This window comes from Chiloscyllium plagiosum, unplaced genomic scaffold (assembly GCF_037043375.1).
Source record: "Chiloscyllium plagiosum isolate Xiang-an unplaced genomic scaffold, Cpla_swu_hap1 HiC_scaffold_23, whole genome shotgun sequence".
NCBI classification, from domain to species: domain Eukaryota; kingdom Metazoa; phylum Chordata; class Chondrichthyes; order Orectolobiformes; family Hemiscylliidae; genus Chiloscyllium; species Chiloscyllium plagiosum.
Genome location: NW_028270161.1, coordinates 58,400,684 through 58,423,644, shown reverse-complemented (window position 1 = coordinate 58,423,644; position 22,961 = coordinate 58,400,684). Strand labels below are relative to the sequence as shown.

General features: G+C 48.2%; 1 protein-coding gene across 1 annotated transcript in view; it reads left to right on the top strand.

Moving 5' to 3' along the window:
- LOC122561441 (uncharacterized) overlaps positions 1-22,961 on the top strand; it is a 154,714-nt gene that overhangs the window by 54,472 nt on the left and 77,281 nt on the right. The window contains exons 8-10 of the mRNA XM_043713183.2: positions 3,760-3,915; positions 8,624-8,744; positions 10,605-10,736. Of these exons, the coding sequence (XP_043569118.2) occupies positions 3,760-3,915; positions 8,624-8,744; positions 10,605-10,736 (409 nt within the window). The remainder of the gene's footprint in view (positions 1-3,759; positions 3,916-8,623; positions 8,745-10,604; positions 10,737-22,961) is intronic.

The following is a 22,961-nucleotide window of genomic DNA, read 5'->3' as shown; positions in this document are numbered from 1 at the left end:
TGTGTGAAAGTGTGACCTGTGATGTATGAGTGTGCTACCTCTGTGTGTAAGTGTGTGACCTGTGTCTGTGAGTGTGTGACCTGTGTCTGTGAGAGTGTGATCTGTGTGTCTGTGAGAGTGTGACCTGTGTGTGTGAGTGTGTAACCTGTGTGTGTGTGTGAGTGACCTGTGTGTGTGACCTGTATCGGTGAGTATGTGACCTGTGTGTGTGAGTGTGTGACCTGTGCGTGTGGGTGTGTGATCCGTGTCAGTGAGTGTGTAACCTGTGTCTGTGAGAGTGTGACCTGTGTGTGTGAGTGAGTCACCTGTGTGTGAGAGTGTGATCTGTGTGTCTGTGAGAGTGTGACCTGTGTGTGTGAGTGTGTAACCTGTGTGTGTGAGTGTGTGACCAGTGTGTATGAGTGTGTTACCTCTGTGTGTAAGTGTGTGAATTGTGTCTGAGAGTGTGAGACCAGTGTGTATGAGTGTGTTACCTCTGTGTGTAAGTGTGTGACCTGTGTCTGTGAGTGTGTGACCTGTGTCTGTGAGTGTGTGACCAGTGTGTATGAGTGTGTTACCTCTGTATGTAAGTGTGTGAATTGTGTCTGTGAGTGTGTGACCAGTGTGTGAACTGTGTCTGTGAGTGTGTGAACTGTGTCTGTGAGTGTGTGAACTGTGTCGGTGAGAGTGTGACCTGTGTGTGTGACTGTGTGACCTGTGTCTGTGTGTGAGTGACCTGTGTGTGTGACTTGTATCGGTGAGTGTGTGACCTGTGTGTGTAGGTGTGTGACCTGTGCGTGTGGGTGTGTGACCCATGTCGGTGTGTGTGTGACCTGTGTCTGTGAGAGTGTGACCTGTGTGAGTGAGTGATCTGTGTGTGTGTGTGTGACCTGTGTGCGTGTATGTGTGTGTGTGTGTGTGTGTGTGACCTGTGTGTATGTTAGTGACCTGTGTGTGTGAGTGTGACCTGTGTCAGTGAGTGTGTGACCTGTGTGTGAGAGTGTGACCTGTGACAGTGAGTGTGTGATGTGTGTCAGTATGTGACCTGTGTGTGTGAGATTGTGACCTGTGTGTGTGAGAGTGTGACCTGTGTCTGTGAGAGTGTGACCTGTGTCTGTGAGAGTGTGACCTGTGTCTGTGAGTGTGTAACCTGTGTCTGTGATTGTGTGACCTGTGTGTGTGTGTGTGTGTGACCTGTGTGTGTGTGTGTATGACCTGTGCGTGTGAATGTGTGACATGTGTCTGTGAGAGTGTGACCTCTGTCAGTGAGTGTGTGACCTGTGTCTGAGTGTGTGTGACCTGTGTGTGAGTGTGTGACCTGTGTGTGTGACCTATATCGGTATGTGACCTGTGTGTGTGAATGTGTGACCTGTGCGTGTGGGTGTGAGACCCGGGTCAGTGAGAGTGTGACCTGAGTATGTGACCTGTGTGTGTGAGAGTGTGACCTGTGTCAGTGAGTTTGTGACCTGTGTCAGTGAGTGTGTGACCTGTGTGAGAGTGCGACCTGTGACTGTGAGATGTGTGTGAGTGTGTGACCTGTGTCAGTGAGTTTGTGACCTGTGTGAGTGTGTGAGCTGTGTCAGTGAATGTGTGACCTGTGTCTGAGAGTGTGACCTGTGTGTGTGAGTGTGTGACCTGTGTGTGAGTGTGTGATCTATGTTGGTGAGTGTGTGACCTGTGTGTGTGAGAGTATGACCTGTGTGTGTGACCTGTGTCTGCGAGAGTATGACCTGTGTCAGTGAGTGCATGACCTGTGTGTGTGACTGTGTGTCCTGTGTGTGTGAGTGTGTGACCTGTGCGTGTGGGTGTGTGACCCGTGTTGGTGAGTGTGTGACCCGTGTTGGTGAGTGTGTGACCTGTGTGTGTGAGTGTGTGACCTGTGTGAGTGTGTGACCTGCGTGTGTGAGAGTGTGACCTGTGTGTGTGAGTGTGTGACCTGTGTGTGTGAGAGCGTGACCTGTGTCAGTGTGTTTGTGACCTGTGTCAGTGAGTGTGTGACCTGTGTGAGAGTGCGACCTGTGACTGTGAGATGTGTGTCAGTGTGTGACCTGTGTCAGTGAGTTTGTGACCTGTGTGAGTATGTGAGCTGTGTCAGTGAATGTGTGACCTGTGTCTGAGAGTGTGACCTGTGTGTGTGAGTGTGTGACCTGTGTGTGAGTGTGTGATCTATGTTGGTGAGTGTGTGACCTGTGTGTGTGAGTGTGCGACCTGTGTCTGTGAGAGTGTGACCTGTGTGTGTGACCTGTGTCTGCGAGAGTATGACCTGTGTCAGTGAGTGCATGACCTGTGTGTGTGACTGTGTGACCTGTGTCTGTGTGTGTGTGACCTGTGTCGGTGAGTATGTGTCCTGTGTGTGTGAGTGTGTGACCTGTGCATGTTGGTGTGTGACCCGTGTTGGTGAGTGTGTGACCTATGTGTGTGTGTGACCTGTGTGTGTGAGTGTGTGAGAGAGTGTGACCTGTGTCTGTGAGTGTGTGACCTGTGTGTGTGAGTTTGTAACCTGTGTCTGTGATTGTGTGACCTGTCTGAGTGAGTGTGTGATCTATGTGTGTGTGTGTGACCTGTGTGTGTGTGTGTGACCTGTGTGTATGAGTGTGTTACCTCTGTGTGTAAGTGTGTGAATTGTGTCTGAGAGTGTGAGACCAGTGTGTATGAGTGTGTTACCTCTGTGTGTAAGTGTGTGACCTGTGTCTGTGAGAGTGTGACCTGTGTCTGTGAGAGTGTAACCTGTGTCTGTGAGAGTGTGACCTGTGTCAGTGAGTTTGTGACCTGTGTCAGTGAGTGTGTGACCTGTGACTGTGAGTGTGTGATGTGTGTGAGTGTGTGATGTGTGTCAGTGTGTGACCTGTGTGTGTGAGTGTGTGACCTGTGTGTGTGAGTGTGTGACCTGTGTCAGTGAATGTGTGACCTGTGTCTGAGAGTGTGTGACCTGTGTGTGTGAGTGTGTGACCTGTGTGTGAGTGTGTGATCTATGTTGGTGAGTGTGTGACCTGTGTGTGTGAGTGTGTGACCTGTGTCTGTGAGTGTGTGACCTGTGTGTGTGAATGTGTGACCTGTGTCGGTGAGTGTGTGACCTGTGTGTGAATGTGTGACCTGTGTCGGTGAGTGCGTGACCTGTGTGTGTGTGTGTGACCTGTGTGTGAGTGTGTGATCTATGTTGGTGAGTGTGTGACCTGTGTGTGTGAGTGTGTGACCTGTGTCTGTGAGAGTATGACCTGTGTGTGTGAATGTGTGACCTGTGTCTGCGAGAGTATGACCTGTGTGTGTGAATGTGTGACCTGTGTCGGTGAGTGTGTGACCTGTGTCGGTGAGTGTGTGACCTGTGTGTGTGTGTGTGTCCTGTGTCTGTGAGTGTGTGACCTGTGTCTGTGTGAGTGTGAGCTGTGGGTGTGAGTGTGTGACCTATGTCTGTGTGAGTGTGTGCCCTGTGTGCGTGAATGTGTGACCTGTGTCTGTGAGTGTGTGACCTGTGTCTGTGAGCGTGTGACCGGTGTAGGGCAGAGGTAGAATGGTTGCTGAGGGCTGGCATGAACATAATGGGGCTGCATGTGTAGGGGACAGTGTGAGCGATATGTGAGTGTGGGGGTGGGAGGGGTTTTGGAGCTGTGGGGGGGAGTAGTTTGGGCTGTGTGGGTGCGGGGGCAAAGAGGATGATGTGCTGGGGAGATTGAGATCTAGCTAAGTTTTATTGTGTAACTTTTGGATATATTCCTATCGTGACAATGATAATGCCAGCAATGAAACTGCTCTCTGTGAGATCCTCCTTGACTGAAGGTACAGTTACCCTTCGGGTAATATCGCTGTTTGTCGCAGTCACTCTGGACTCTCCTGCCAAGGGACATTTTACACCAATATCTTCAACGATTCCACCCTGCAACCTGTTTTACTGGCCAGTTTCACTCCGTTTGGCCACGGAAGTGTTTTCTTAGCCGATCAGTGAGTAAAACAGAAAAAAACACTCAGACCATTTCAGTGAAGCTGTTACTCGTAAAACACAGTGAAACCCACTATTTGAGGGTCCACTGCGTAATGACATTTCAGTTGTGCTAATATAGTCAGACTCACTGTGTCGTGTGGTTTGATTCTGTTCGATAACACTGCTGTGAAACCTGGTGTTCACTGGAGGGACCCTTGGGGCACAGCGTTAGTGGCCCTCGCTCATCTACTAATATCTACTTATACACTTTGTTTTCCTTAAAAAGTAATTGTCTCTGTTCCTGGAGCTCATATTAACCTTGTTTAGTTGAACCAAGGCTTCAGTCTCAGCTGCACACAGTTAAGCAATTTTGAAAAAGTTTCTTTCTAACATCAAGATATGGCAGATGATGTAGATCCTGAAGAGAAACAATGTGTGTAATCGGACAGGCTGTGTGTCTCTTGATGTTTTGTTTTCATATCTTCTTGACTTTGGGAAGTGTCGATTGTGCCCAATGGGTCTGCAGGACATGATCATTCCTCTACCGCACCTATCACTACTGAGACCCTTCCAATGTCCAACCTCAGCTTATTATTGGACCCATACCACTGAGTGAAAATGAGACCCCACTCCAGATTTCAGCGCAACCTCTGGGCTGATATTTCAGTATTGTACTGAGGGAGTGCTGCACTGTGGGAGGGTCAGTACTGAGGGAGTGCTGCACTGTCGGAGGATCAGTACTGAGGGAGTGCTGCACTGTCGGAGGGTCAGTACTGAGGGAGTGCTGCACTGTCGGAGGGTCAGTACTGAGGGTGTGCTGCACTGTTAGAGGGTCAGTACTGAGGGAGTGCTGCACTGTCAGAGGGTCACTACTGAGGGTGTGCTGCACTGTTAGAGGGTCTGTACTGAGGGAGTGCTGCACTGTCAGAGGGTCAGTACTGTGGGAATGCTGCACTGTCGGAGGGTCAGTACTGGGGGAGTGCTGTACTGTCAGAGGATGTGCACTGATGGACTTCTGTTTTTCAGATGAGATGTTAAACTGATCTTCCGTGGCACATGTAAATATTTCCACGGTACTGTTTTCAAGAATTGCATGGGTGTCACTCTGTCATCTAGTCATCTATAAACTAACATCACAAATCAGATCAACTGTGTAAATTGGTCACTGCGTTTTAGTCTAAAGATCAAAAGTGCCAGCTTGGCTGTGTTTTGGGATGTTCTGAGGTTGGGAATTCTTTACCATGCTACAATCCCATTATCGAGGTGCATGTGAGGGATCCCACAGCTGCTCTTCAAAGGAGCACTGAGGCAGGAAGGGATCCTGGTCATGATTGATCTCCCAGTGTCAGCTCCGGAAATAGATGATCCAACAATTTTCAGATTCCTGGTTGTGGAAATTTACTGTATAGGCTGTTATAGACCAGGCCAAGCCCCTTTAAAACATTTCAAGGAAGTATCCAAGACTCTAACTTTCTCGTTTTTTAAGCAGGGTGTAACGCAGATATTCCAGAAGAGATGCAGCTGGTCAAACCACTTAGTTTTAAACAAAACAGAATTTATTTACAATATTACTGGATGATACACAAACAAAAGAGAATAGAATATAGAATAACTTCGCCTGTCTGAAAACCCAACGAGTTATAATAATTTCATGATGCTGTTCCCAACACAGGCAGCAATCCCCATAAACACCCTTGCACAAAAGGTAAAATGAAACACAGGATCTTACAGGAGAGAGAGAGATGGCAGCATGGAATACCCTCTTCCATGTAGCTGTTTCTTGGCACAGCGGACTCTAAACTGCCTGACTGCTTTCAGTAAATAGCCAGACTGCCAAAACCAAACCAAACCAGAGAAAAGCTAGGCTGGGAGAACGCTCCATTCCCCTTTCATTGTAGAGTCATAGAGTCATACAGAATGGAAACAGACCCTTTTGTCCAATTTATCCAAGCTGACCAGATATTCTAACCTAATCTAGTCCCATTATCCAGCACTCGGCCCATATCCCCATATACCCATCCAAATGCCTCTTAAATGTTGTAATTGTACCAGCCTTCACCACATCCTTTGGCAGCTCATTCCATACACGTACCATCCTCTGTGTGAAAAAGTTGCTCCTTAGGTCTCTTTTATATCTTTCCCCTCTCACCCTAAACTTATGCCCTCTAGTTCTGGACACCCCCACCCCAGGGAAAAGACCTTGTCTATTTATCGTATCCATGATTTTATAAACTTCTATAAGGCTACCCCTCAACCTCCAATGCTCCAGGGAAAACAGCCCCAGCCTGTTCAGCCTCTCCCTATAGCTCAGATCCTCCCATTGTGGCAACATCCTTGTAAATCTTTTCTGAACCCTTTCAAGTTTCACAACATCCTTCCAATGGGAAGGAGACCAGAATTGCACACAATATTCCAACAGTGGCCTAACCAATGTCCTGTACAGTCGCAACATGACCTCCCAACTCTTATGCTCAATGCTCTGACCAATAAAGGAAAGCATTGTGGGCAGCATTGTGGGCAGCATGGTGGGCAGCATGGTGGCACAGTGGTTAGCACTGCTGCCTCACAGCGCAAGAGACCCGGGTTCAATTCCCACCTCAGGTGACTGACTCTGTGGAGTTTGCACATTCTCCCCGTGTCTGCGTGGGTTTCCTCCGGGTGCTCTGGTTTCCTCCCACAGTCCACAAATGTGCAGGTTATGTGAATTGGCCATGCTAAATTGCCCGTAGTGTTAGGTGAAGGGGTAAATGTAGGGGAGTGGGTCTGGGTGGGTTGTGCTTTGGCGGGTCGGTGTGGACTTGTTGGGCCGAAGGGCCTGTTTCCACACTGTAAGTAATCTAATACCAAGCACCTTCATCACTATCTACCTGCGACTCACCTTCCAAGGAGCTATGAACCTGCACTCCATGGTCTCTTTGTTCAGCAACACTCCCTAGGACCTTACCACTAAGTGTATAAGTCCTGCCCTGATTTGCTTTTCCAAAATGTAGCACCTCACATTTACCTAAATTAAACTCCACCTGCCTCTCCTCAGCCCATTGGCTCATCTGATCACGATCCCATTGTAGTCTGAAGGAACCTTCTTTGCTGTCCATTACAGCACCAATTTTGGTATCATCTGCAAACTTACTAACTAACTATACTTTCTATGTTCACATTCAAATCAATTATATAAATGACAAAAAGCAGTGGACCAGCACCAATCCTTGTGGCACTTCCATTGGTCACAGGCCTCCAGTCTGAAAAGCAACCCTCCACCACCACCTTCTACCTTTGAGCCAGTTCTGTATCCAAATGGCTAGTTCTCCCTGTATTCCATCCGATCTAACCTTGCTAATCAGTCTCCCATGGGGAACCTTGTCGAACGCCTTACTGAAGTCCATATAGATCACATCCATCACTCTGCCCTCTTCAATCCTCTTAGTACTTCTTCAAAAAACTCAATCAAGTTTGTGAGACATGATTTCCCACGCACAAAGCCATGTTGACTGTCCCTAGTCAGTCCTTGCCTTTCCAAATACATGTACATCCTGTCCCTCAGGATTCCCTCCAATAACTTGCACAAGTTTATTTTTCCAAAAGCTTGAAAGCCTGTTATCTCAGGCAGTATCTATTAGCTCTAATCAATCTGGCCCTAAAACCCTTCAAACATAGACTTTTTGGAGTCTGTGTCTTTTACAACCTCTCAGAGAAAAAAGCCAAGGATACCATAACCTTGTTAATGGAGCAGCAGCATCACAAGGCATTGGCTGATACGTTTTGCCACAAAATTAGGCTTTGAAACAATTCATCAGTTGCTTTGAGAGATCCTGAGATTTTTGAGGATATAACATAAATGTAAATCCTTGCTCTCGATAAGTTGCCATTGTCCTTTTTCTACTACTCACTGGCTCTTCCTCACTTTCAATGAAGTTAGTGGGACTAACAGCTTGGCCAGGTTTCACTGTCCACACGTAAATTTGTCCATTTGATAAAGACCCTCATCAAATGTTATGGTGAAAAATGGAACCTTGTGGTTTAGGAGGTCGTAGGTTGGCCTGGATCAAAGATCGTCTGGCTAACAGAAAGCAGACGGTTGGTGTAAATGGGTATTTTTCAGATTGGAAAGGGCAGAGTTCCACATTTGATGACATAAAGATCAGTGGGAATTTAAGCTAGGCCAGCTGTCGTTGCCCACCCCTCGCAGTCCTTGAAATAAGAGGCTTTCTGGGCAATTTCAGAAGTCATTTGAGAGTCAACCACATTGCCGTGGGTCTGGAGTCACATGTAGACCAGACTAGGTAGGGACAACTCCTCTGTCGGGGACCAGATGAATTTTTTAATGCCAATTGGTTAATGGTTGCTTTTTGATTCCAGATTTAGTAATTGCATTTAAATCCCACCAACTGTTATGGTAGATTTTGACCCCACTTTCATATACCATTACTAAGGATCATTGTTATGACATCTGTACCACCACTTCCCTTTAATGCAAATTGTCCTTGTGATTTAACTCTTTCAGCCAATTATCACACTGGCCTGAGCATTTTGCCCTCCGCCTCCCTCTTGCCTGATTAAATTCCCCCCACCCCAATACTGGACTCCCTACTCACAATCTCTGTCCTTACACTCTCCCTTCCTTAGTGCCGAGTAATCTCCCTTCCAGAAATGGACAGAGTGGTCTGCGCTATCTGACTGTTTGGTAGAGGAGTGATTGTGTCTGATTGCTCTTCCTGATGTTATTATCAGGAGGAGAATCGTGTTGCAGTTCCATGAGCAGGGTGGCCTGATGATCGATGAAGACAAAACAACACTGAAGAATTGGCAGTGGCCAAGGAGGGGAAAGCTCCCTGAACCAATTTGGGTCAAGGTTAGTGCCTGTAGGGTCTGAGCTGTGAACAGTAACCCTGCGGTCTGGTGGGAGGTCAATGATAAGTGCAGCCATCAGAGAGTGTGCAAACTGCTCTTAAAGGCATGGAGGCTCAGTCATGTGATATCAAATCACGACCTTTGGTCACATGGTTTCCAAAACTGTTACAGTGTTCACCTTTATAAAGATTGAGGGTAAGGGGCAACCGAGAGGCAGACAGGCAGAGGTGTGAAGGACTGAGGGGGGAGGAGAGGGAAGGGGAGGGGGAGGATCAGGAGGAAGAGGAGGATAAGGTGAGGAGGAGGGGAGAACGAGGAGGGAAGGAGGAGAAGGGACGATGAAGGGGAGGAGAGAGACGATGAGGAGGAGGAAGATGAGAATGAGAAGATGAGGGGAGGAGGAAAGAAAGGGAAGACGTTGAGGATGAGGAGGGGAAAGAGGATGAGGAGGAATCAGGAGGTAAATGGAATGTTGACCTTTATTGCAAAGGGGCATGGGAAACAAGCATTGTGGAGTCTTGCTGCACCTGGACAGGGCACCGGTGAGACCACTATTGTACACAGCTTCGTTAAGAAGGAATATATTTTTCTAGGAGAGTTTACAGAAGGTTAATTCCTGGGATGAAGGGGGTCATCTTCAGAGGGATGTTTGAGCAGTTTGTTCCTGTATCCATTGGAGTTTCGGAGAATGAGAGATGATCTCACTGAAACATTTAAATCCTGAGGGGATTTGACAAGGTAGATTCTGAGAGAACATTTCCTCTTGTGGGCTGAGTCTACAGGCACAAGTTTCAAAGTAAGATTAGGAAACATTTCTTCCCTTGGAATGTTCTTAACCTTTGGAAATCTCTATCTGAGGGAGAGATCAGTGGAGACAGGATCATTTGTCAAAATTCAAGGCTGGATTAGACAGAAGGTTGATTATCAAGGGATGGAAATGTGTTGCTGGAAAAGCGCAGCAGGTCAGGCAGCATCTAGGGAACAGGAGAATCGACATTTCGGGCATTAGCCCTTCTTCAGGAATGAGGAAAGTTGGTCCAGCAGGCTAAGATAAAAGATAGGGAGGAGGGACTTGGGGGAGGGGCGTCAGAAATGTGATAGATGGAAAGAGGTCAAGGTGAGGGTGATAGGTCAGACTGGGGTGGGGGCGGAGAGGTCGGGAAGAAGATTGCAGGTTAGGAAGGCGGTGCTGAATTTGATGGATTTGACTGAGACAGGCTGGGGGGAGGGGAAATGAGGAAACTGGTGAAATCCGAGTTCATCCCTTGTGGTTGGAGGGTTCCTAGCCGGAAGATGAGGCGTTCTTCCTCCAACCATCGTTTCGCTGTGGTCTGACGATGGAGGAGTCCAAAGACCTGCATATCCTTGGTGGAGTGGGAGGGGGAATTGAAATGTTGAGCTACAGGGTGGTTGGGTTGGTTGGTCGGTCCGGGTGTCCCAGAGGTGTTCTCTGAAACGCTCCGCAAGTAGGCGGCCTGTCTCCCCAATATAGAGGAGAATATAGATTATCAATATAGATTATCAAGGGAATCCAGGGTAATAGGGAGAGGCAGGAAAATAGAGTTAAGGGCACATCAGATTAGCCATCATCTTAATGACTTGCAGAGCAGATTTAAGGGGCTGAATGGCCTACTTCCTGTTTTATCTTTAGTTACAGGCTCACTTTTCAGGCCCAGGCAACCATTGGGGATTCTATCTCTACCTTATTAAATCCCCTGAAACCATCTGAAGCCCTTCAATTCTTCTTACCTCTCTGAAGTACGGGTAAACATAACGCGGGTTGATGCGACCCGACCTCCGACCCTAACTGAACTTGTGATATCACTTTGCTGCTGTGTGACTTGGTGTTCCATATCCGCAGGTTAACGACTACATCACCATCTGGATTATTGCACAATTTTCCATCCACTTCACCTTCAAATGGCAGTATGAGACCATTCGCTTCCCTCTCTCTCCCTTGTTGAATGTCATTGCCCCTCAGCCTGATGAATTGGTAAGTGCTGATCAGAGTGTGTGAGCTTCTGTGCAATGTTCCCTGTCACCGATTCCTCTGCTTCTCAATGACCTGCTTCGCAAACCCTCAAATGAACAGTGAGCATGCGTAGATTTATAGGAACATTGGAGAATGGGGGAGGCTATATGTCTCCTTTAGACTGTTGTATGAGATCATGGCTGATCTGTAACCTGATTCCAAACACTTTTAATTGGAATAAACATCATTGATAGATGCAGGAATGTCAGCTCTAATGGGTGTCGTCTGTTCCAGAAAGAATAAATGGTAAGACCTATGAACGAGACATACTGGTCCATTTTGTCTTGTTTACTTCAAAATATACATTATTTTACAAGTGTTCCTTTCTCTTAAAACTGTTTTTCCTCTGTCAGGGTGATGACTCTCACTTGGCCCTCAATGTCCAACAGCCTGGACCACTTGATGAGCCTTTCCTCTGTACCGCTAATAAACAACAGTGTTTAAGGAAGAAAAACATCCGCATTGATGTTTTAGCAACTCCACCATTGTATTTCTCTGTCTGATTGGTTGAAGTAGGCTCTGATTTCTGTTTTTTTTATTTCAAAAATATACTTTATTCATATATATTTAATCTATACAATTGGACATGTCATCATTCTGTAAACATTCCATTTCTTTACGTATCGAAAACAGGATAATCATTCATATTCACAGGTTAGTGCGATTACATTGAGCTCAGACGCCAGCGGAGCCCCAAATGACTGCGTGGGCCCCCTGTTCTTCGTTAGGCAGGCAGATGTTAGACGGTGGTCTTTCCCCACCGCGCCTTGGCGGCAGCTGCCCCAAGCTTCAGCGCGTCCCTCAACACGTAGTCCTGGACCATGGAATGTGCCAGTCTGCAACACTCAGTCGGGGTCAACTCCTTCAGCTGGAAGATCAACAGGTTTCGGACCACCCAGAGAGCGTCCTTCGCCGAGTTGATGATCCTCCAGGCGCAGTTGATGTTCGTCTCGGTGTGCGTCCCCGGGAACAGGCCGTAGAGCACGGAGTCCCGCGTCATGGCGCTGCTTGGGACGTACCTTGACAAACACCACTGCATTCCTCTCCAGACTTCCTCTGCATAGGCACATTCCAGAAGGAGGTGTGTGACAGTCTCGTTCCCCCCCCGCAGCCGCTTCGAGGGCAGTGTGCGGTGTGGCTGAGAGTCCGGGCGTGCATAAATGATCTCACAGGCAGAGCCCTTCTCACCACCAGCCAAGCCATGTCTTGGTGCTTGTTGGAAAGTTCTGGCGATGAGGCATTCTGCCAAACGGCTTTGACAGTCTGCTCAGGGAACCGCTCGACAGGATCCGCCCTCTCCTTTTCCCGAAGGGTCTCAAGGACACTACGTGCTGACCACTTCCTGATGGACTTGTGGTCAAAGGTGTTTTTCTTCATAAACTTCTCCACGAAGGACAGGTGATATGGAATGGTCCAACTACTCGGAGCGTTCCGCGGCAGCGAGGCCAGGCCCATCCTTCGCAACACCGGGGACAGGTAGAACCTCAGTACGTAGTGACACTTGGTGTTTGCGTACCGGGGATCCACGCACAGCTTGATGCAGCCACACACAAAGGTGGCCATCAGGGTGAGGGTTGCATTGGGTGTGTTTTTTCCCCCATTGCACCGGTCTTTGTACATTACATCTCTTCGGACCCGGTCCATCTTTGATCTCCACACGAAGTGGAAGATGGCCCGGGTGACTGCGGCGGCACAGGTTCTGGGGATAGGCCAGACCTGTGCCACGTATAACAATACTGAGAGTACCTCACACCTGATGACCAGGTTCTTACCCGCGATGGAGAGCGACCGTTGCTCCCATCTGCCCAGTTTCTGTCTCACCTTCCCGATCCGCTCCTCCCAGGTCTTGGCGCACGCCCCAGCCCCCCCGAACCAAATACCCAGCACCTTCAGGTGGTCAGTCCTGATGGTGAAGGGGATAGAGGATTGGTCGGCCCAGTTCCCGAAGAGCATGGCCTCGCTCTTGCCTCGGTTTACCTTGGCCACCGAGGCCCGTTCGAACTGGTCACAAATGCACATGAGTCTGCGCACGGACAGCGGGTCCGAGCAGAAAACGGCGACGTCATCCATGTACAGGGAGGCCTTAACCTGCAGGCCCCCGCTGCCAGGAATAGTCACTCCTCTCAGGCTCGCATCCTTCCTGATGGACTCGGCAAATGGCTCTATGCAACACACAAACAAGGCAGGAGAGAGAGGGCAGCCCTGCCTGACTCCAGATCTGACTGGGAAGCTATCTGATTCCCACCCATTGATTGAAACTGCACTGACAATGTTGGTGTAGAGCAGTCTGATCCAATTAGCGATTCCCTCCCCGAAGCCCATTTTGGAGAGGACATCCCTCATATATGTATGCGATATCCTGTCAAAGGCTTTCTCCTGGTCCAGGCTGATGAGGCAGGTGTCCACCCCCCTGTCCTGCACGTAGGCGATCGTATCCCTGAGGAGTGCGAGACTCTCAGCGATCTTCCTGCCCGGTACAGCACAGGTTTGGTCAGGGTGAATCACCGATCCCAGAGCAGACCTGACCCGGTTGGCGATGACCTTTGACAAGATTTTGTAGTCTGTGTTTAACAGTGAAATCGGTCTCCAATTTCTAATTTCTTCCCTCTCCCCCTTCTGCTTGTAGATGAGGGTGATGATGCCTTTCCTCACGGATTCACTCATGGTACCTGCCCGAAGCATACTGACATACACCTCCAGCAGGTCCTGGCCAATCAAGTCCCACAGAGCGGAGTAGAGCTCGACCGGTAAGCCGTCGCTTCCGGGAGTTTTATTCTTTTCGAAGGACCCGAGGGCCTTGGTCAGCTCATCCAGAGATAGCGGCTGGTCCAGCCTCTCCCGTGTTCCGTCGTCTAGGACCTCCGTGATAGAGGACAGGAACGACTGGGAGGCCGCGCTGTCGGTTGGCTTCGAGTCATACAGACTGGCATAGAAGGATTTGCTGATCCTCATGATGTCAGCCTGAGATGACGTTACCGAGCCATCTTCTTCCTTCAGGCTGCTGAGCACGGAGCTCTCTTTGTGCACCTTCTGGAAGAAGAAACGTGAGCACGTCTCATCCTGCTCCACCGAGCGGACCCTGGACTGGAAGATTATCTTGGAGGCCTCCGAGGCAAAGAGCGAGGCTTGCTGGCCCTTCACCTCCTTGAGGTCCTCCGTGACATCGACCCCCAACGTCTGCAGCAGGAGCAGGTTCTGCATACTTTCCTGGAGCTGGGACAGTTTTCCCCGTCTCTCTCTCGCCTCCTGAACACCTTTGAGGATGAAGAACCTCTTGATGTTCCCTTTTACTGTTTCCTACCAGTCTGCTGGGGACTCAAAGAGGGGCTTCACAGTTCTCCAACCTGCGTAATCCCTCTTGAGTTCCTCAATGTTTCCCGGGGTCAACAGCTTGGTGTTCAGTTTCCACGTTCCCTTACCAGCCCGCTGCACGTCCTGTAGGTGACAGTCGGCCAGCAGGAGGCAGTGGTCAGAGAAGAACACCGGCTTGACGTCGGTGGATCTGACCGAGAATGTTCGGGATAGACCCGTCTGCCCGTGACCAGGTGTATCTACGCTGCGCTCCGTCTGCAGGGGCGCTGAAGACGTCGTGCAGCTTGGCGTCTTTGACCGTGTCCATCAGGGCTCTGGACGTGGTGTCCAGTTTACTGTCCCCCCCGCTGGATCGTCTGTCTGCATCGATGATACAGTTGAAGTCTCCGGCCAGAATGACCGGCCTGGACGTAGCCAGCAACAGTGGAAGCTGCTGCAGGACGGCCAACCGTTCACTCTTACCCGCTGGGGCGTACACATTAATTAGTCTCACGGGAGCGTTTCTGTATGTAACATCAGCAACGAGGAGGCGCCCGCCCACCACCTCCTTAACCTCGGAGATGGTGAAGTTGCCTCCCCGTAACAGAATACCCAGGCCCGAGGAGCGGTTATCGTTGCCCCCCGACCACACTGACGGCCCATGGGCCCACAAGCTCGACCATCTCCTGTAGCTGCTGAGGTGCGGTATCCCACACTCCTGCAGAAACAGGACATCAGCTTTCACGTTGGCCAGGAAGGCCAGAGTTGAAACACATCGCGCAGCAGATTTTATGCTGCGCACATTGATAGTTGCAATTTTAAACCCCATTTTGTTAACAGGTTGTAAGGTTACCCATGTCCGATTGCTGCTGGTCCTGCCCCTCTGGGGTAGCTGTCTGCATCCCCGTGCAGTACGCAAACTGCTGGACCCTCGCTGGGCTGAGGTAGCTGTCCAGTTCCTCACTCGGCCCATTTGCCCGCTCCGGTGTCATCGGGCCGAGACCAGGGTCCACGCTGTCTGTTTCTATATCTGACAGCGGGGCTGTCAGAGGGTCGCTGCTCCCAGTGACCTGGAGCTGTGGGGCGGTGGGGCCCTCCTGGCTTTCACCTGGTGGGGGGTGGTGGTTTCCCATTTCCTCTGGAGGCTCGTCCCTTGGTTGGCAGTTGCTGCTCTCCTTTCTCCTCGCAGCGCTCTGCCTCTTCTTTTGGTGACGACCCTCCTTTCTTCCGTCCTCACCCTCCGAAGAGCTGTCCGTGTCTTCCACCTGCAGCTGCCTTTTCCCCTTTTTCTGGGAGGTCTTGGTGACCGGGTGGGTTTTCCTCTTCCTGTTTTTCACCACGGTCCATTCCTCTGCCTCCTTCTTTCCCTTCTCCGCCTCCTCCTCCTGTCCTGTCGGAGCTTCGCTCGGCAGCTGTACCTCTCCGGTAACTGTCATCTGCTCTGCTCCGGCCTGTCCTTCCTGTTGCATGCCTCCTGCCACCATTCCCTTGCCGGTTTGCGGTGCCTTGCCGTCCTTTTGTGGCCCGCCTCCGGCCATCTGCGCGTAGGTGGCGGCCCCTCGTCTTGGGCAGGCCCTGTACACGTGGCCCGCCTCCCCGCACAGATTGCAGTTCTTTTCCTCCTTGCACTCTTTGGTCGGGTGGCCCTCCTTCTTGCAATTGCGACAGATCGTGACCTTGCAGTCCGCCGCCATGTGGCCTGACCTCCCACAGGTTCGGCACACTTTCGGCTGCCCTGCATAAGTCAGGTACCCTCTGCTCCCTCCGATAGCAAAGCTGGAGGGTGGGTGGAGGATATTCCCGCTGGCGTCCACCCTCAGGGTTACCTTGACCTGTCGTTTGCTGGTCCAGATCCCGAAAGGGTCAACCACGTCGGTGCTTTGACCCTCGACCTGCACATATCTTCCCAGGAACGTCAGGACATCAGTTGCTGGCACGTAGGGGTTGTACATGTGGATTGTAACAACCCGACTCCTCTGTGCAGGAAGCACACACAATGGGACCGCCGACAAGATGGAGAACAGCGGCTCCCCTTCCTTTTCTTTGAAGACCTTCAGGAGCTGCTCACATTGCTTCACGCTCCTGAAGGTGACATCGAAGTAGCCTGCCCCAGGGAAATCCTGCAGGCAGTACACGTCTGCTGCAGCGAATCCACAGCACTCGAACAACACCTTCTTGACGAACACCGTCCGATCGACTGGTGTACGCTCCTCCACCTTCTTCACAGACACCCGGACAGTGTTTCGAACCCCCTGCCCAGGGCTGCGCGCAACTGTTGAGGCCGTAGCTCTGAGGTTGGCTGGTCCCTGAATTGGCGTTAGGCCGAAGCCAGCATGAAGATCCACCAATAGCAGGTCAGCACAACCAAACGATCCTCCAACGTCCAATCACGATCCAGCGATGATCTCCACTAGCTCTGATGACTCGCAATTCGACCCCTGTCCTGATAAGAACAGACACTTGATCTTAGCCAAAAGGCCGAGAAGCTCTGATTTCTGTTGTCCCAGGGGAAACCTGCAGAGGGTGATCAACCTGAGGGGAGAGGATAATAAGTGAGTGTTGCTCACCCCACGTCCATTATCGGGCATGTCCTGGTAGGGTCAGTGTGTTCACACTCGACTCCACAAAAATACAGGTCGGCATCACTGCACAGTACTGAGGGAATGCTGCACTGTCAGCACCAATCCCCCTTCACTCCTCCCAGCTCCCAGCATGGAAACAGACACTTTGGTCTAACTTGTTCATGCTGACTAGATATTCTAAATTAATCTAGTTCCATTTGCCAGCATTTGGCCCATATCCCTCTTAAACCCTTCCTATTCATATACCCATCCAGATGTCTTTTAAATGTTGTAATTGTACCAGCCTCCACCACTTCCTCTGGCAGCTCATTCCATACACTCACCACCCTCTGTGTGATAAAATTACCCCTTAGGATCCTTTTAAATCTTTCCCCTCTCACCCTAAACCTATGCTCTCTAATTTTGGACACACCCACCCCAGGGAAAAGACTTTGCCTATTTACCCTATCCATGCCCCTTGCAATTTTATATAAGGTCAACCCTCAGCCTTCAACGCTACAGGGAAAACAGCCCCAGCCTATTCAGCCTCTCCCTATAGCTCAAATCCTCCAACCCTGGCAATGTCCTTGTATTTTTTTTCTGAACCCTTTTAAGTTTCACAACATCCTTCCTATAGCAGGGAGACCAGAATTGCACGCAATTTTCCAAAAGTGGCCTAACCAATAGCCACTTATCTGACAGCCACAACATGATCTTCCAACTCCTATACTCAGTGCATTGACCAATAAACGAAAGCATACCAAACGCCTTCTTCACTATTCTAGATACCTGTGACTCCACTTTCTAGGAACTATGAACCTGCACTCCAAGGTCTCTTTGTTCAACAACACTCCCCATGACCTAACTATTAAGTATATAAGTCATTAAGAAGATACAAAAGCTTAAAAACACGTACCAACAAATTCAAGAACAGCCTCTTACCTGCTGTTATTAGATTTCTGAATAAACTTCTCAAATTTTAAATTAAATGTTGATCCTGCTGCCTGTGCACCTTCTCTTGCAGCTGTAACATTGTATTCTTCTCTCTGTTCTATGACCCTAATGCACTTTGTGTGGTATGATCTGCCTGTACTGCACACAAAACAACACTTTTCACTGTACCCAGGTACATGTGACAATAATAAATTAAATCAAAGCAAAGCAAAACTTTTAGAGAAGGACGGGGGGGGGGGGGGTTGTCCTGGTCAGTTAATACCCCAGAGCCAATATCATTAAGACATTGTGGGGTTCTCCCATATCCAAATTGGCTGCTGCATTTCTGTATTTCAACAGTGAGCTGCAAAACATTTTGGGATCCTCTCATGATGTAAATGTTTTTTTTCAACATAATTTACATGAGACATGACTGGGCCAGCACTTCTTGCCCGTTCCTAATTGTCCTTGAACTGAGTGACTCACTCAGCCATTTCAGAGGGCACTTCAGATTCAGCCACATTGCTGTGGGTCTGGAGTCACATGTAGACCAGACCAGGTGAGGACGGCAATTTCCTTCTCTAAAGAACATTAGTGGACTGGATGGGTTGTTAATGACATTCGATGACAGCTCATGTCCAGGTTTATGAATTGAATTGAAATTCCATCAGCAGACCTGGTAGAATTTGAACCAAAGCATTAGCCAGGGCCTGATTAGATTAGATTAGATTCCCTACAGTGTGGAAACAGGCTCTTTGGCCCAACAAGTCCACACCGACCCTCCGAAGAGCAACCCACCCAGACCCATTCCCTACTCCCTACTAATGCACCTAACACTACGGACAATTTAGCATGGCCAATTCACCTAACCTGCACACCTTTGGATTGTGGGAGGAAACCGGAGCACCCGGAGGAAACCCACGCAGACACGAGGAGAATGGGCAAACTCAACGCAGACAGTCACCCGAGGCTGGAATTGAACCCGGGTCCCTGGTGCTGCGAGGCATCAGTACTAACCACTGAGCCACTGTGCCGCCTTCTGGAATACTAGACCAGTGACAGCTGGTCAGGCAGCATCCCAGGAGTGAGAGAGTTGACGTTTTGGGCATAAGCCCTTCATCAGGCTTACACCCGAACCGTTGATTCTCCTGCTCCTCGGATGCTGCCTGACCTGCTGTGCTTTCCCAGCACCACACTCTTGACTCTGATCTCCAGCATCTGCAGTCCTCACTTTCTCCTTTGTTTAAGGCTGACCCAGTTTAATCCAATTAGTTCAATAACTCAGTGTAATAAATGCTCTGCTGTGAATGACCAGCAGAGTCTGAACAAGGGGATAATATGAGTGGAACAACAATTGAACAAAGTCAGTGAGGCAGCTGAAGTAAACTCTCTGTCCATTCAACCTGTTTCAGTCCAGCAGTCCAGAAGATTAATACAAAATCTGCAGATAATTATCCTGATAAAGTCATAGTTCATGTATCAGCAACCTCTATTTTAGTTGTTTACTGTTGTCCAATTAAAAATAACTGACAACGTCATTGTGGGTGAGTTATTGTATGTGGTAACTTTAATTAAAAATATTTCACACAACACTTGGAAATGGTGGTAAGAATTCGAATATTGCTCAAATGAGAAACAGGATGAGTCAGGACAAATATAAGACAGATACGTTTCGAGCAATAATAATTTGTGCTGTAGGAGCAAAGGGCTCTTTACCATTGTCAGTCACAAGCCAATCTTTACTGATCAGATTGGGATTAATATAGATCCACACGCTGCAATGACTGGTTTCAACAGCAGTTGTTGAAATAGAGTCATGCAAGATTGCAGCCAGCTTGCAGAAACAGAATGCATCAAAGCTGTCCTTTGGGACAATGGCTAGCCTGATCAGACCATTGCTCACAATGTACCTCTCGCAAACCTGCCAAATTGCTAAAGACTCCACTTTAGAATGTGGAAATCACCCTGTTAGCCTCAAACACCCTTGAAAGGAAACGTCTGACAAGTTGAAAAAGCAAGCTGATTCACGCTGTTACTGATAAGAAGCTGCTGCTAGTCCAAGAGAAGAGTGTGCCTACCATACAATTCAACAACATCATGTAAGGATTTCAGTTCTGGCACCTGGAGTGTAGGCCTAATGTGTCAGCGACCCCCTGATCAAGTAACTAGAACATTCCTTTGGCACTTCATAACAGCCTGAATACAAACTGTACTCAAACAGCCCATGCTCACAAAGCATGATATCCATATTAGATGTGATTCAATGACTTCGCAGTACTTGCCAAACAATCATGAGTGTGATAATAGCTACACTAACCACCAATTTACAATGAACAGTTCAACTCACATTGTGGCTGGGTTATGTTTGTTAGGAGTGCATCCATATATAGGGACCTGCTCTCTGCAAGCAAAAGGAATACATTCAAACAGATAAACAGGAACCTCAATTATCCGAAGGACACAGCAGGGGAGTATTTTGTTTGGTTAATCAAATTCCGGATAATCAAATTCTAGATAACATAGTTTAGCTGAACATCAGGACGTTGCGATCTTGCCGGATAATCCGATATTCGGATAAACAAATCCTGGATATTTGAGGTTCCTCTGTATTACCTTTTATCAATTAACTGGGCCTTTAGTAGGTTATAGTTCCTTGTTGCTTTGGCCATGGCAATACTTTAACCAATCAAAGTCAACCTGCCAACCAATCAGCACCCTTTTCTCCTGAAATATAAATTGTTTGGCTGAGGGTTGGCATTCTTGCCTGATGAGTCACAATGAAAAGCCTTAGTATTAAATCTCTCTTGTCAGCATCTTTTCTCATTGACCTGTTCTGAGATGTTATTACACACCTTGGGAACAGGTTGGACCTGAACCCAGGCCACCTGGCTCAGGGATAGGGACATTACCCCTGCATCACAGAACCCCCTCGTGTCTCTCTATTCAGCAGTATACAGACCCAGTGGGTAGCATCCCTGTCTCTGAGTTTGAATCCCATTCAAGGGTTTGGTAGCAAAGGATGGCACATTCACAATGCAGACAAACAGACTGAGGATCAACTTCTAAATCTTAGGCCATTGGTAGGTGGTACGAACATGAGAGATCATACATCACTCTCTGTAGCTCTGGAGTACAGTATGCAAATGAAGTGCATATTGCCAAAGCAACTTAGATTCCTTGAGTGTAGGTTACACATACGCACATATTTACTTATATAGGTGTCTCTACCATCTACATATTAAGGAAATAAAATATAATCTCTCCTTTTTATCTCACCAAGTTCTCTTGCAATTGTCACATGCCTATGAGTGTTGAGATTCCATGACCAGCAATGGTTATTACTATTACCTATTTCCTATTTACTAATCAGAAATGCAGTTATTTATATCTGACTTTAAATCAGCTCATGGAATAGCCAGTGACTGGTGGCTCATTCCTAATTGTTTGTGGTCACCAGGAGACTGGGAAACAGACTGGGATAGGAATCCTTGGCTAGTGCTGACATTTAGCTGGAAGTAGTCCAATTGTTGGCCCTTAGCATTCATTACCTCCAGCTGAATTCACAGTGTCTGACTGGGTCAACCATTCTGTGACCTCTTAAAACAATAAAGTCCTTTTACTATTACGCATTGCTTTAGTATTTTTGACGAATGTCCAAGTGCTAATATATGATCAACAATGAGACTAGATCTACACTAAGATGTATGTCATAGAGTCATAGTCAAAAAGATGTACAGCATGGAAACAAACCCTTCAATCCAACTCATCCATGCCGACCAGATATCCTAACCTAATCTAGTCCCACCTACCAGCATCTGGCCCATATCCCTCAACTCCCTTCCAATTTATATACCCATCCAGTTGCCTTTTAAAGGTTATAATTGTACCAGCCTCCACTACTTCCTCTGGTAGCTCATTCCATACATGTACCACCTTCTGTGTGAAAATGTTGCCCCTTAGGTCCCTTTTAAATTTTTCCCCTCTCACCCTAAACCTATGCCCTCTAGTTCTGGACTCACCCACCCCACAGAAAAGTCCTTGTCTATTTATCATATCCATGCCCCTCATGATTTTATAAACCTCTATAAGGTCACTCCTCTACCTCCGACGTTCCAGCCTATACAGCTTCTCCCTGTAGCTCAAATCCTGGTTGCATCCTTGTAAATTTTTTCTGAACCTTTCAAGTTTCACAAATTCCTTCCGATAGGAGGGAGAGCAGAATTGCACGCAATATTCCAAAAATGGCCTAACCAATGTCCTGTACAGCCGCAACATGACCTCCCACCTCTTATACTCAATGCTCTGTTCAATAAAGGAAAGCATACCAAACACCTTCTTCACTATCCTATCTACCTGCGACTCTACTTCCAACGAACTATGAAGCTGCACTCCAAGGTCTCTTTGTTCAGCAACACTCCCCAGGACCTTATCATTAAGTGTATAAGTCCTGCTCTTATTTGCTCTTCCAAAATGCAGCACCTCACATTTATCTAAATTAAACTCCATCTGCCAGTCATCAGCCCATTGACCCATCTGATCAAGATCCCATTGTAATCTGAGGTAACCTTCTTCGCTGTCCACTACACCTCCCATTTTGGTGTCATCTGCAAACTTACTAATTATACCTACTATGTGAGAAGTGTCTTTCAATATCTTAGACCCAACAAATTCAATATTTATTATGCAATATTTTAGGGAGAGCTACAGACAGATACAACATTTTCTTCAACAGCAGCCAGGTTACTTATGAGAATGAGAGGATCGAAACATAGGAGTAAAGATACTGTCAGAAGGTTGACCAAACCAGGATCAGTAAGTAATGACTGACTGGAGCAGGAAGGAAGGGAAGAGCCAGATTGGGGAGATCAGTGTGTGTGAAATCTCCCACTGAGCAGGAAGCACATACCTTCCCTCTGTGATTGTGGCAGAGGGGTGACTATTGGTCTTGCTTTGTAACAGATATCGTCACTTGTTCCTCACTGGGCATGCCCTGCATTTCTCACTGGTCTCCCTTTCTCACTGACCCATCCCCTTTCTCATTGCATCCCCCTCCCTCCAAAGATTCAGATTCAATTCAGATTCATTATTTTAATGTCTCTCTTATAGTGAATGGGTTAATTCAATATTTCCATTGAAGATGTCATTCTTAGGCTCTGTTCTGACTTAGAGCCAACATATTGCAGGTGGCAGGAACTGGAGGAGGTTGTTCAACCTCTCGATGCTATCCACTCCAATGAGACCAGGCTCAGCTGTGTCTGTATTCATGCCTTTGACCAATACCATTCAGTATCTTTGGTGGAAAAGTCCTGCCAAGCCCAGATTTTGACAATTGACTTGACATCGATGGGTGTTTGCAGAAGAGCATTCAGCCCTCCTTGCCAGTGTGTCAAAGCTCTTCCTT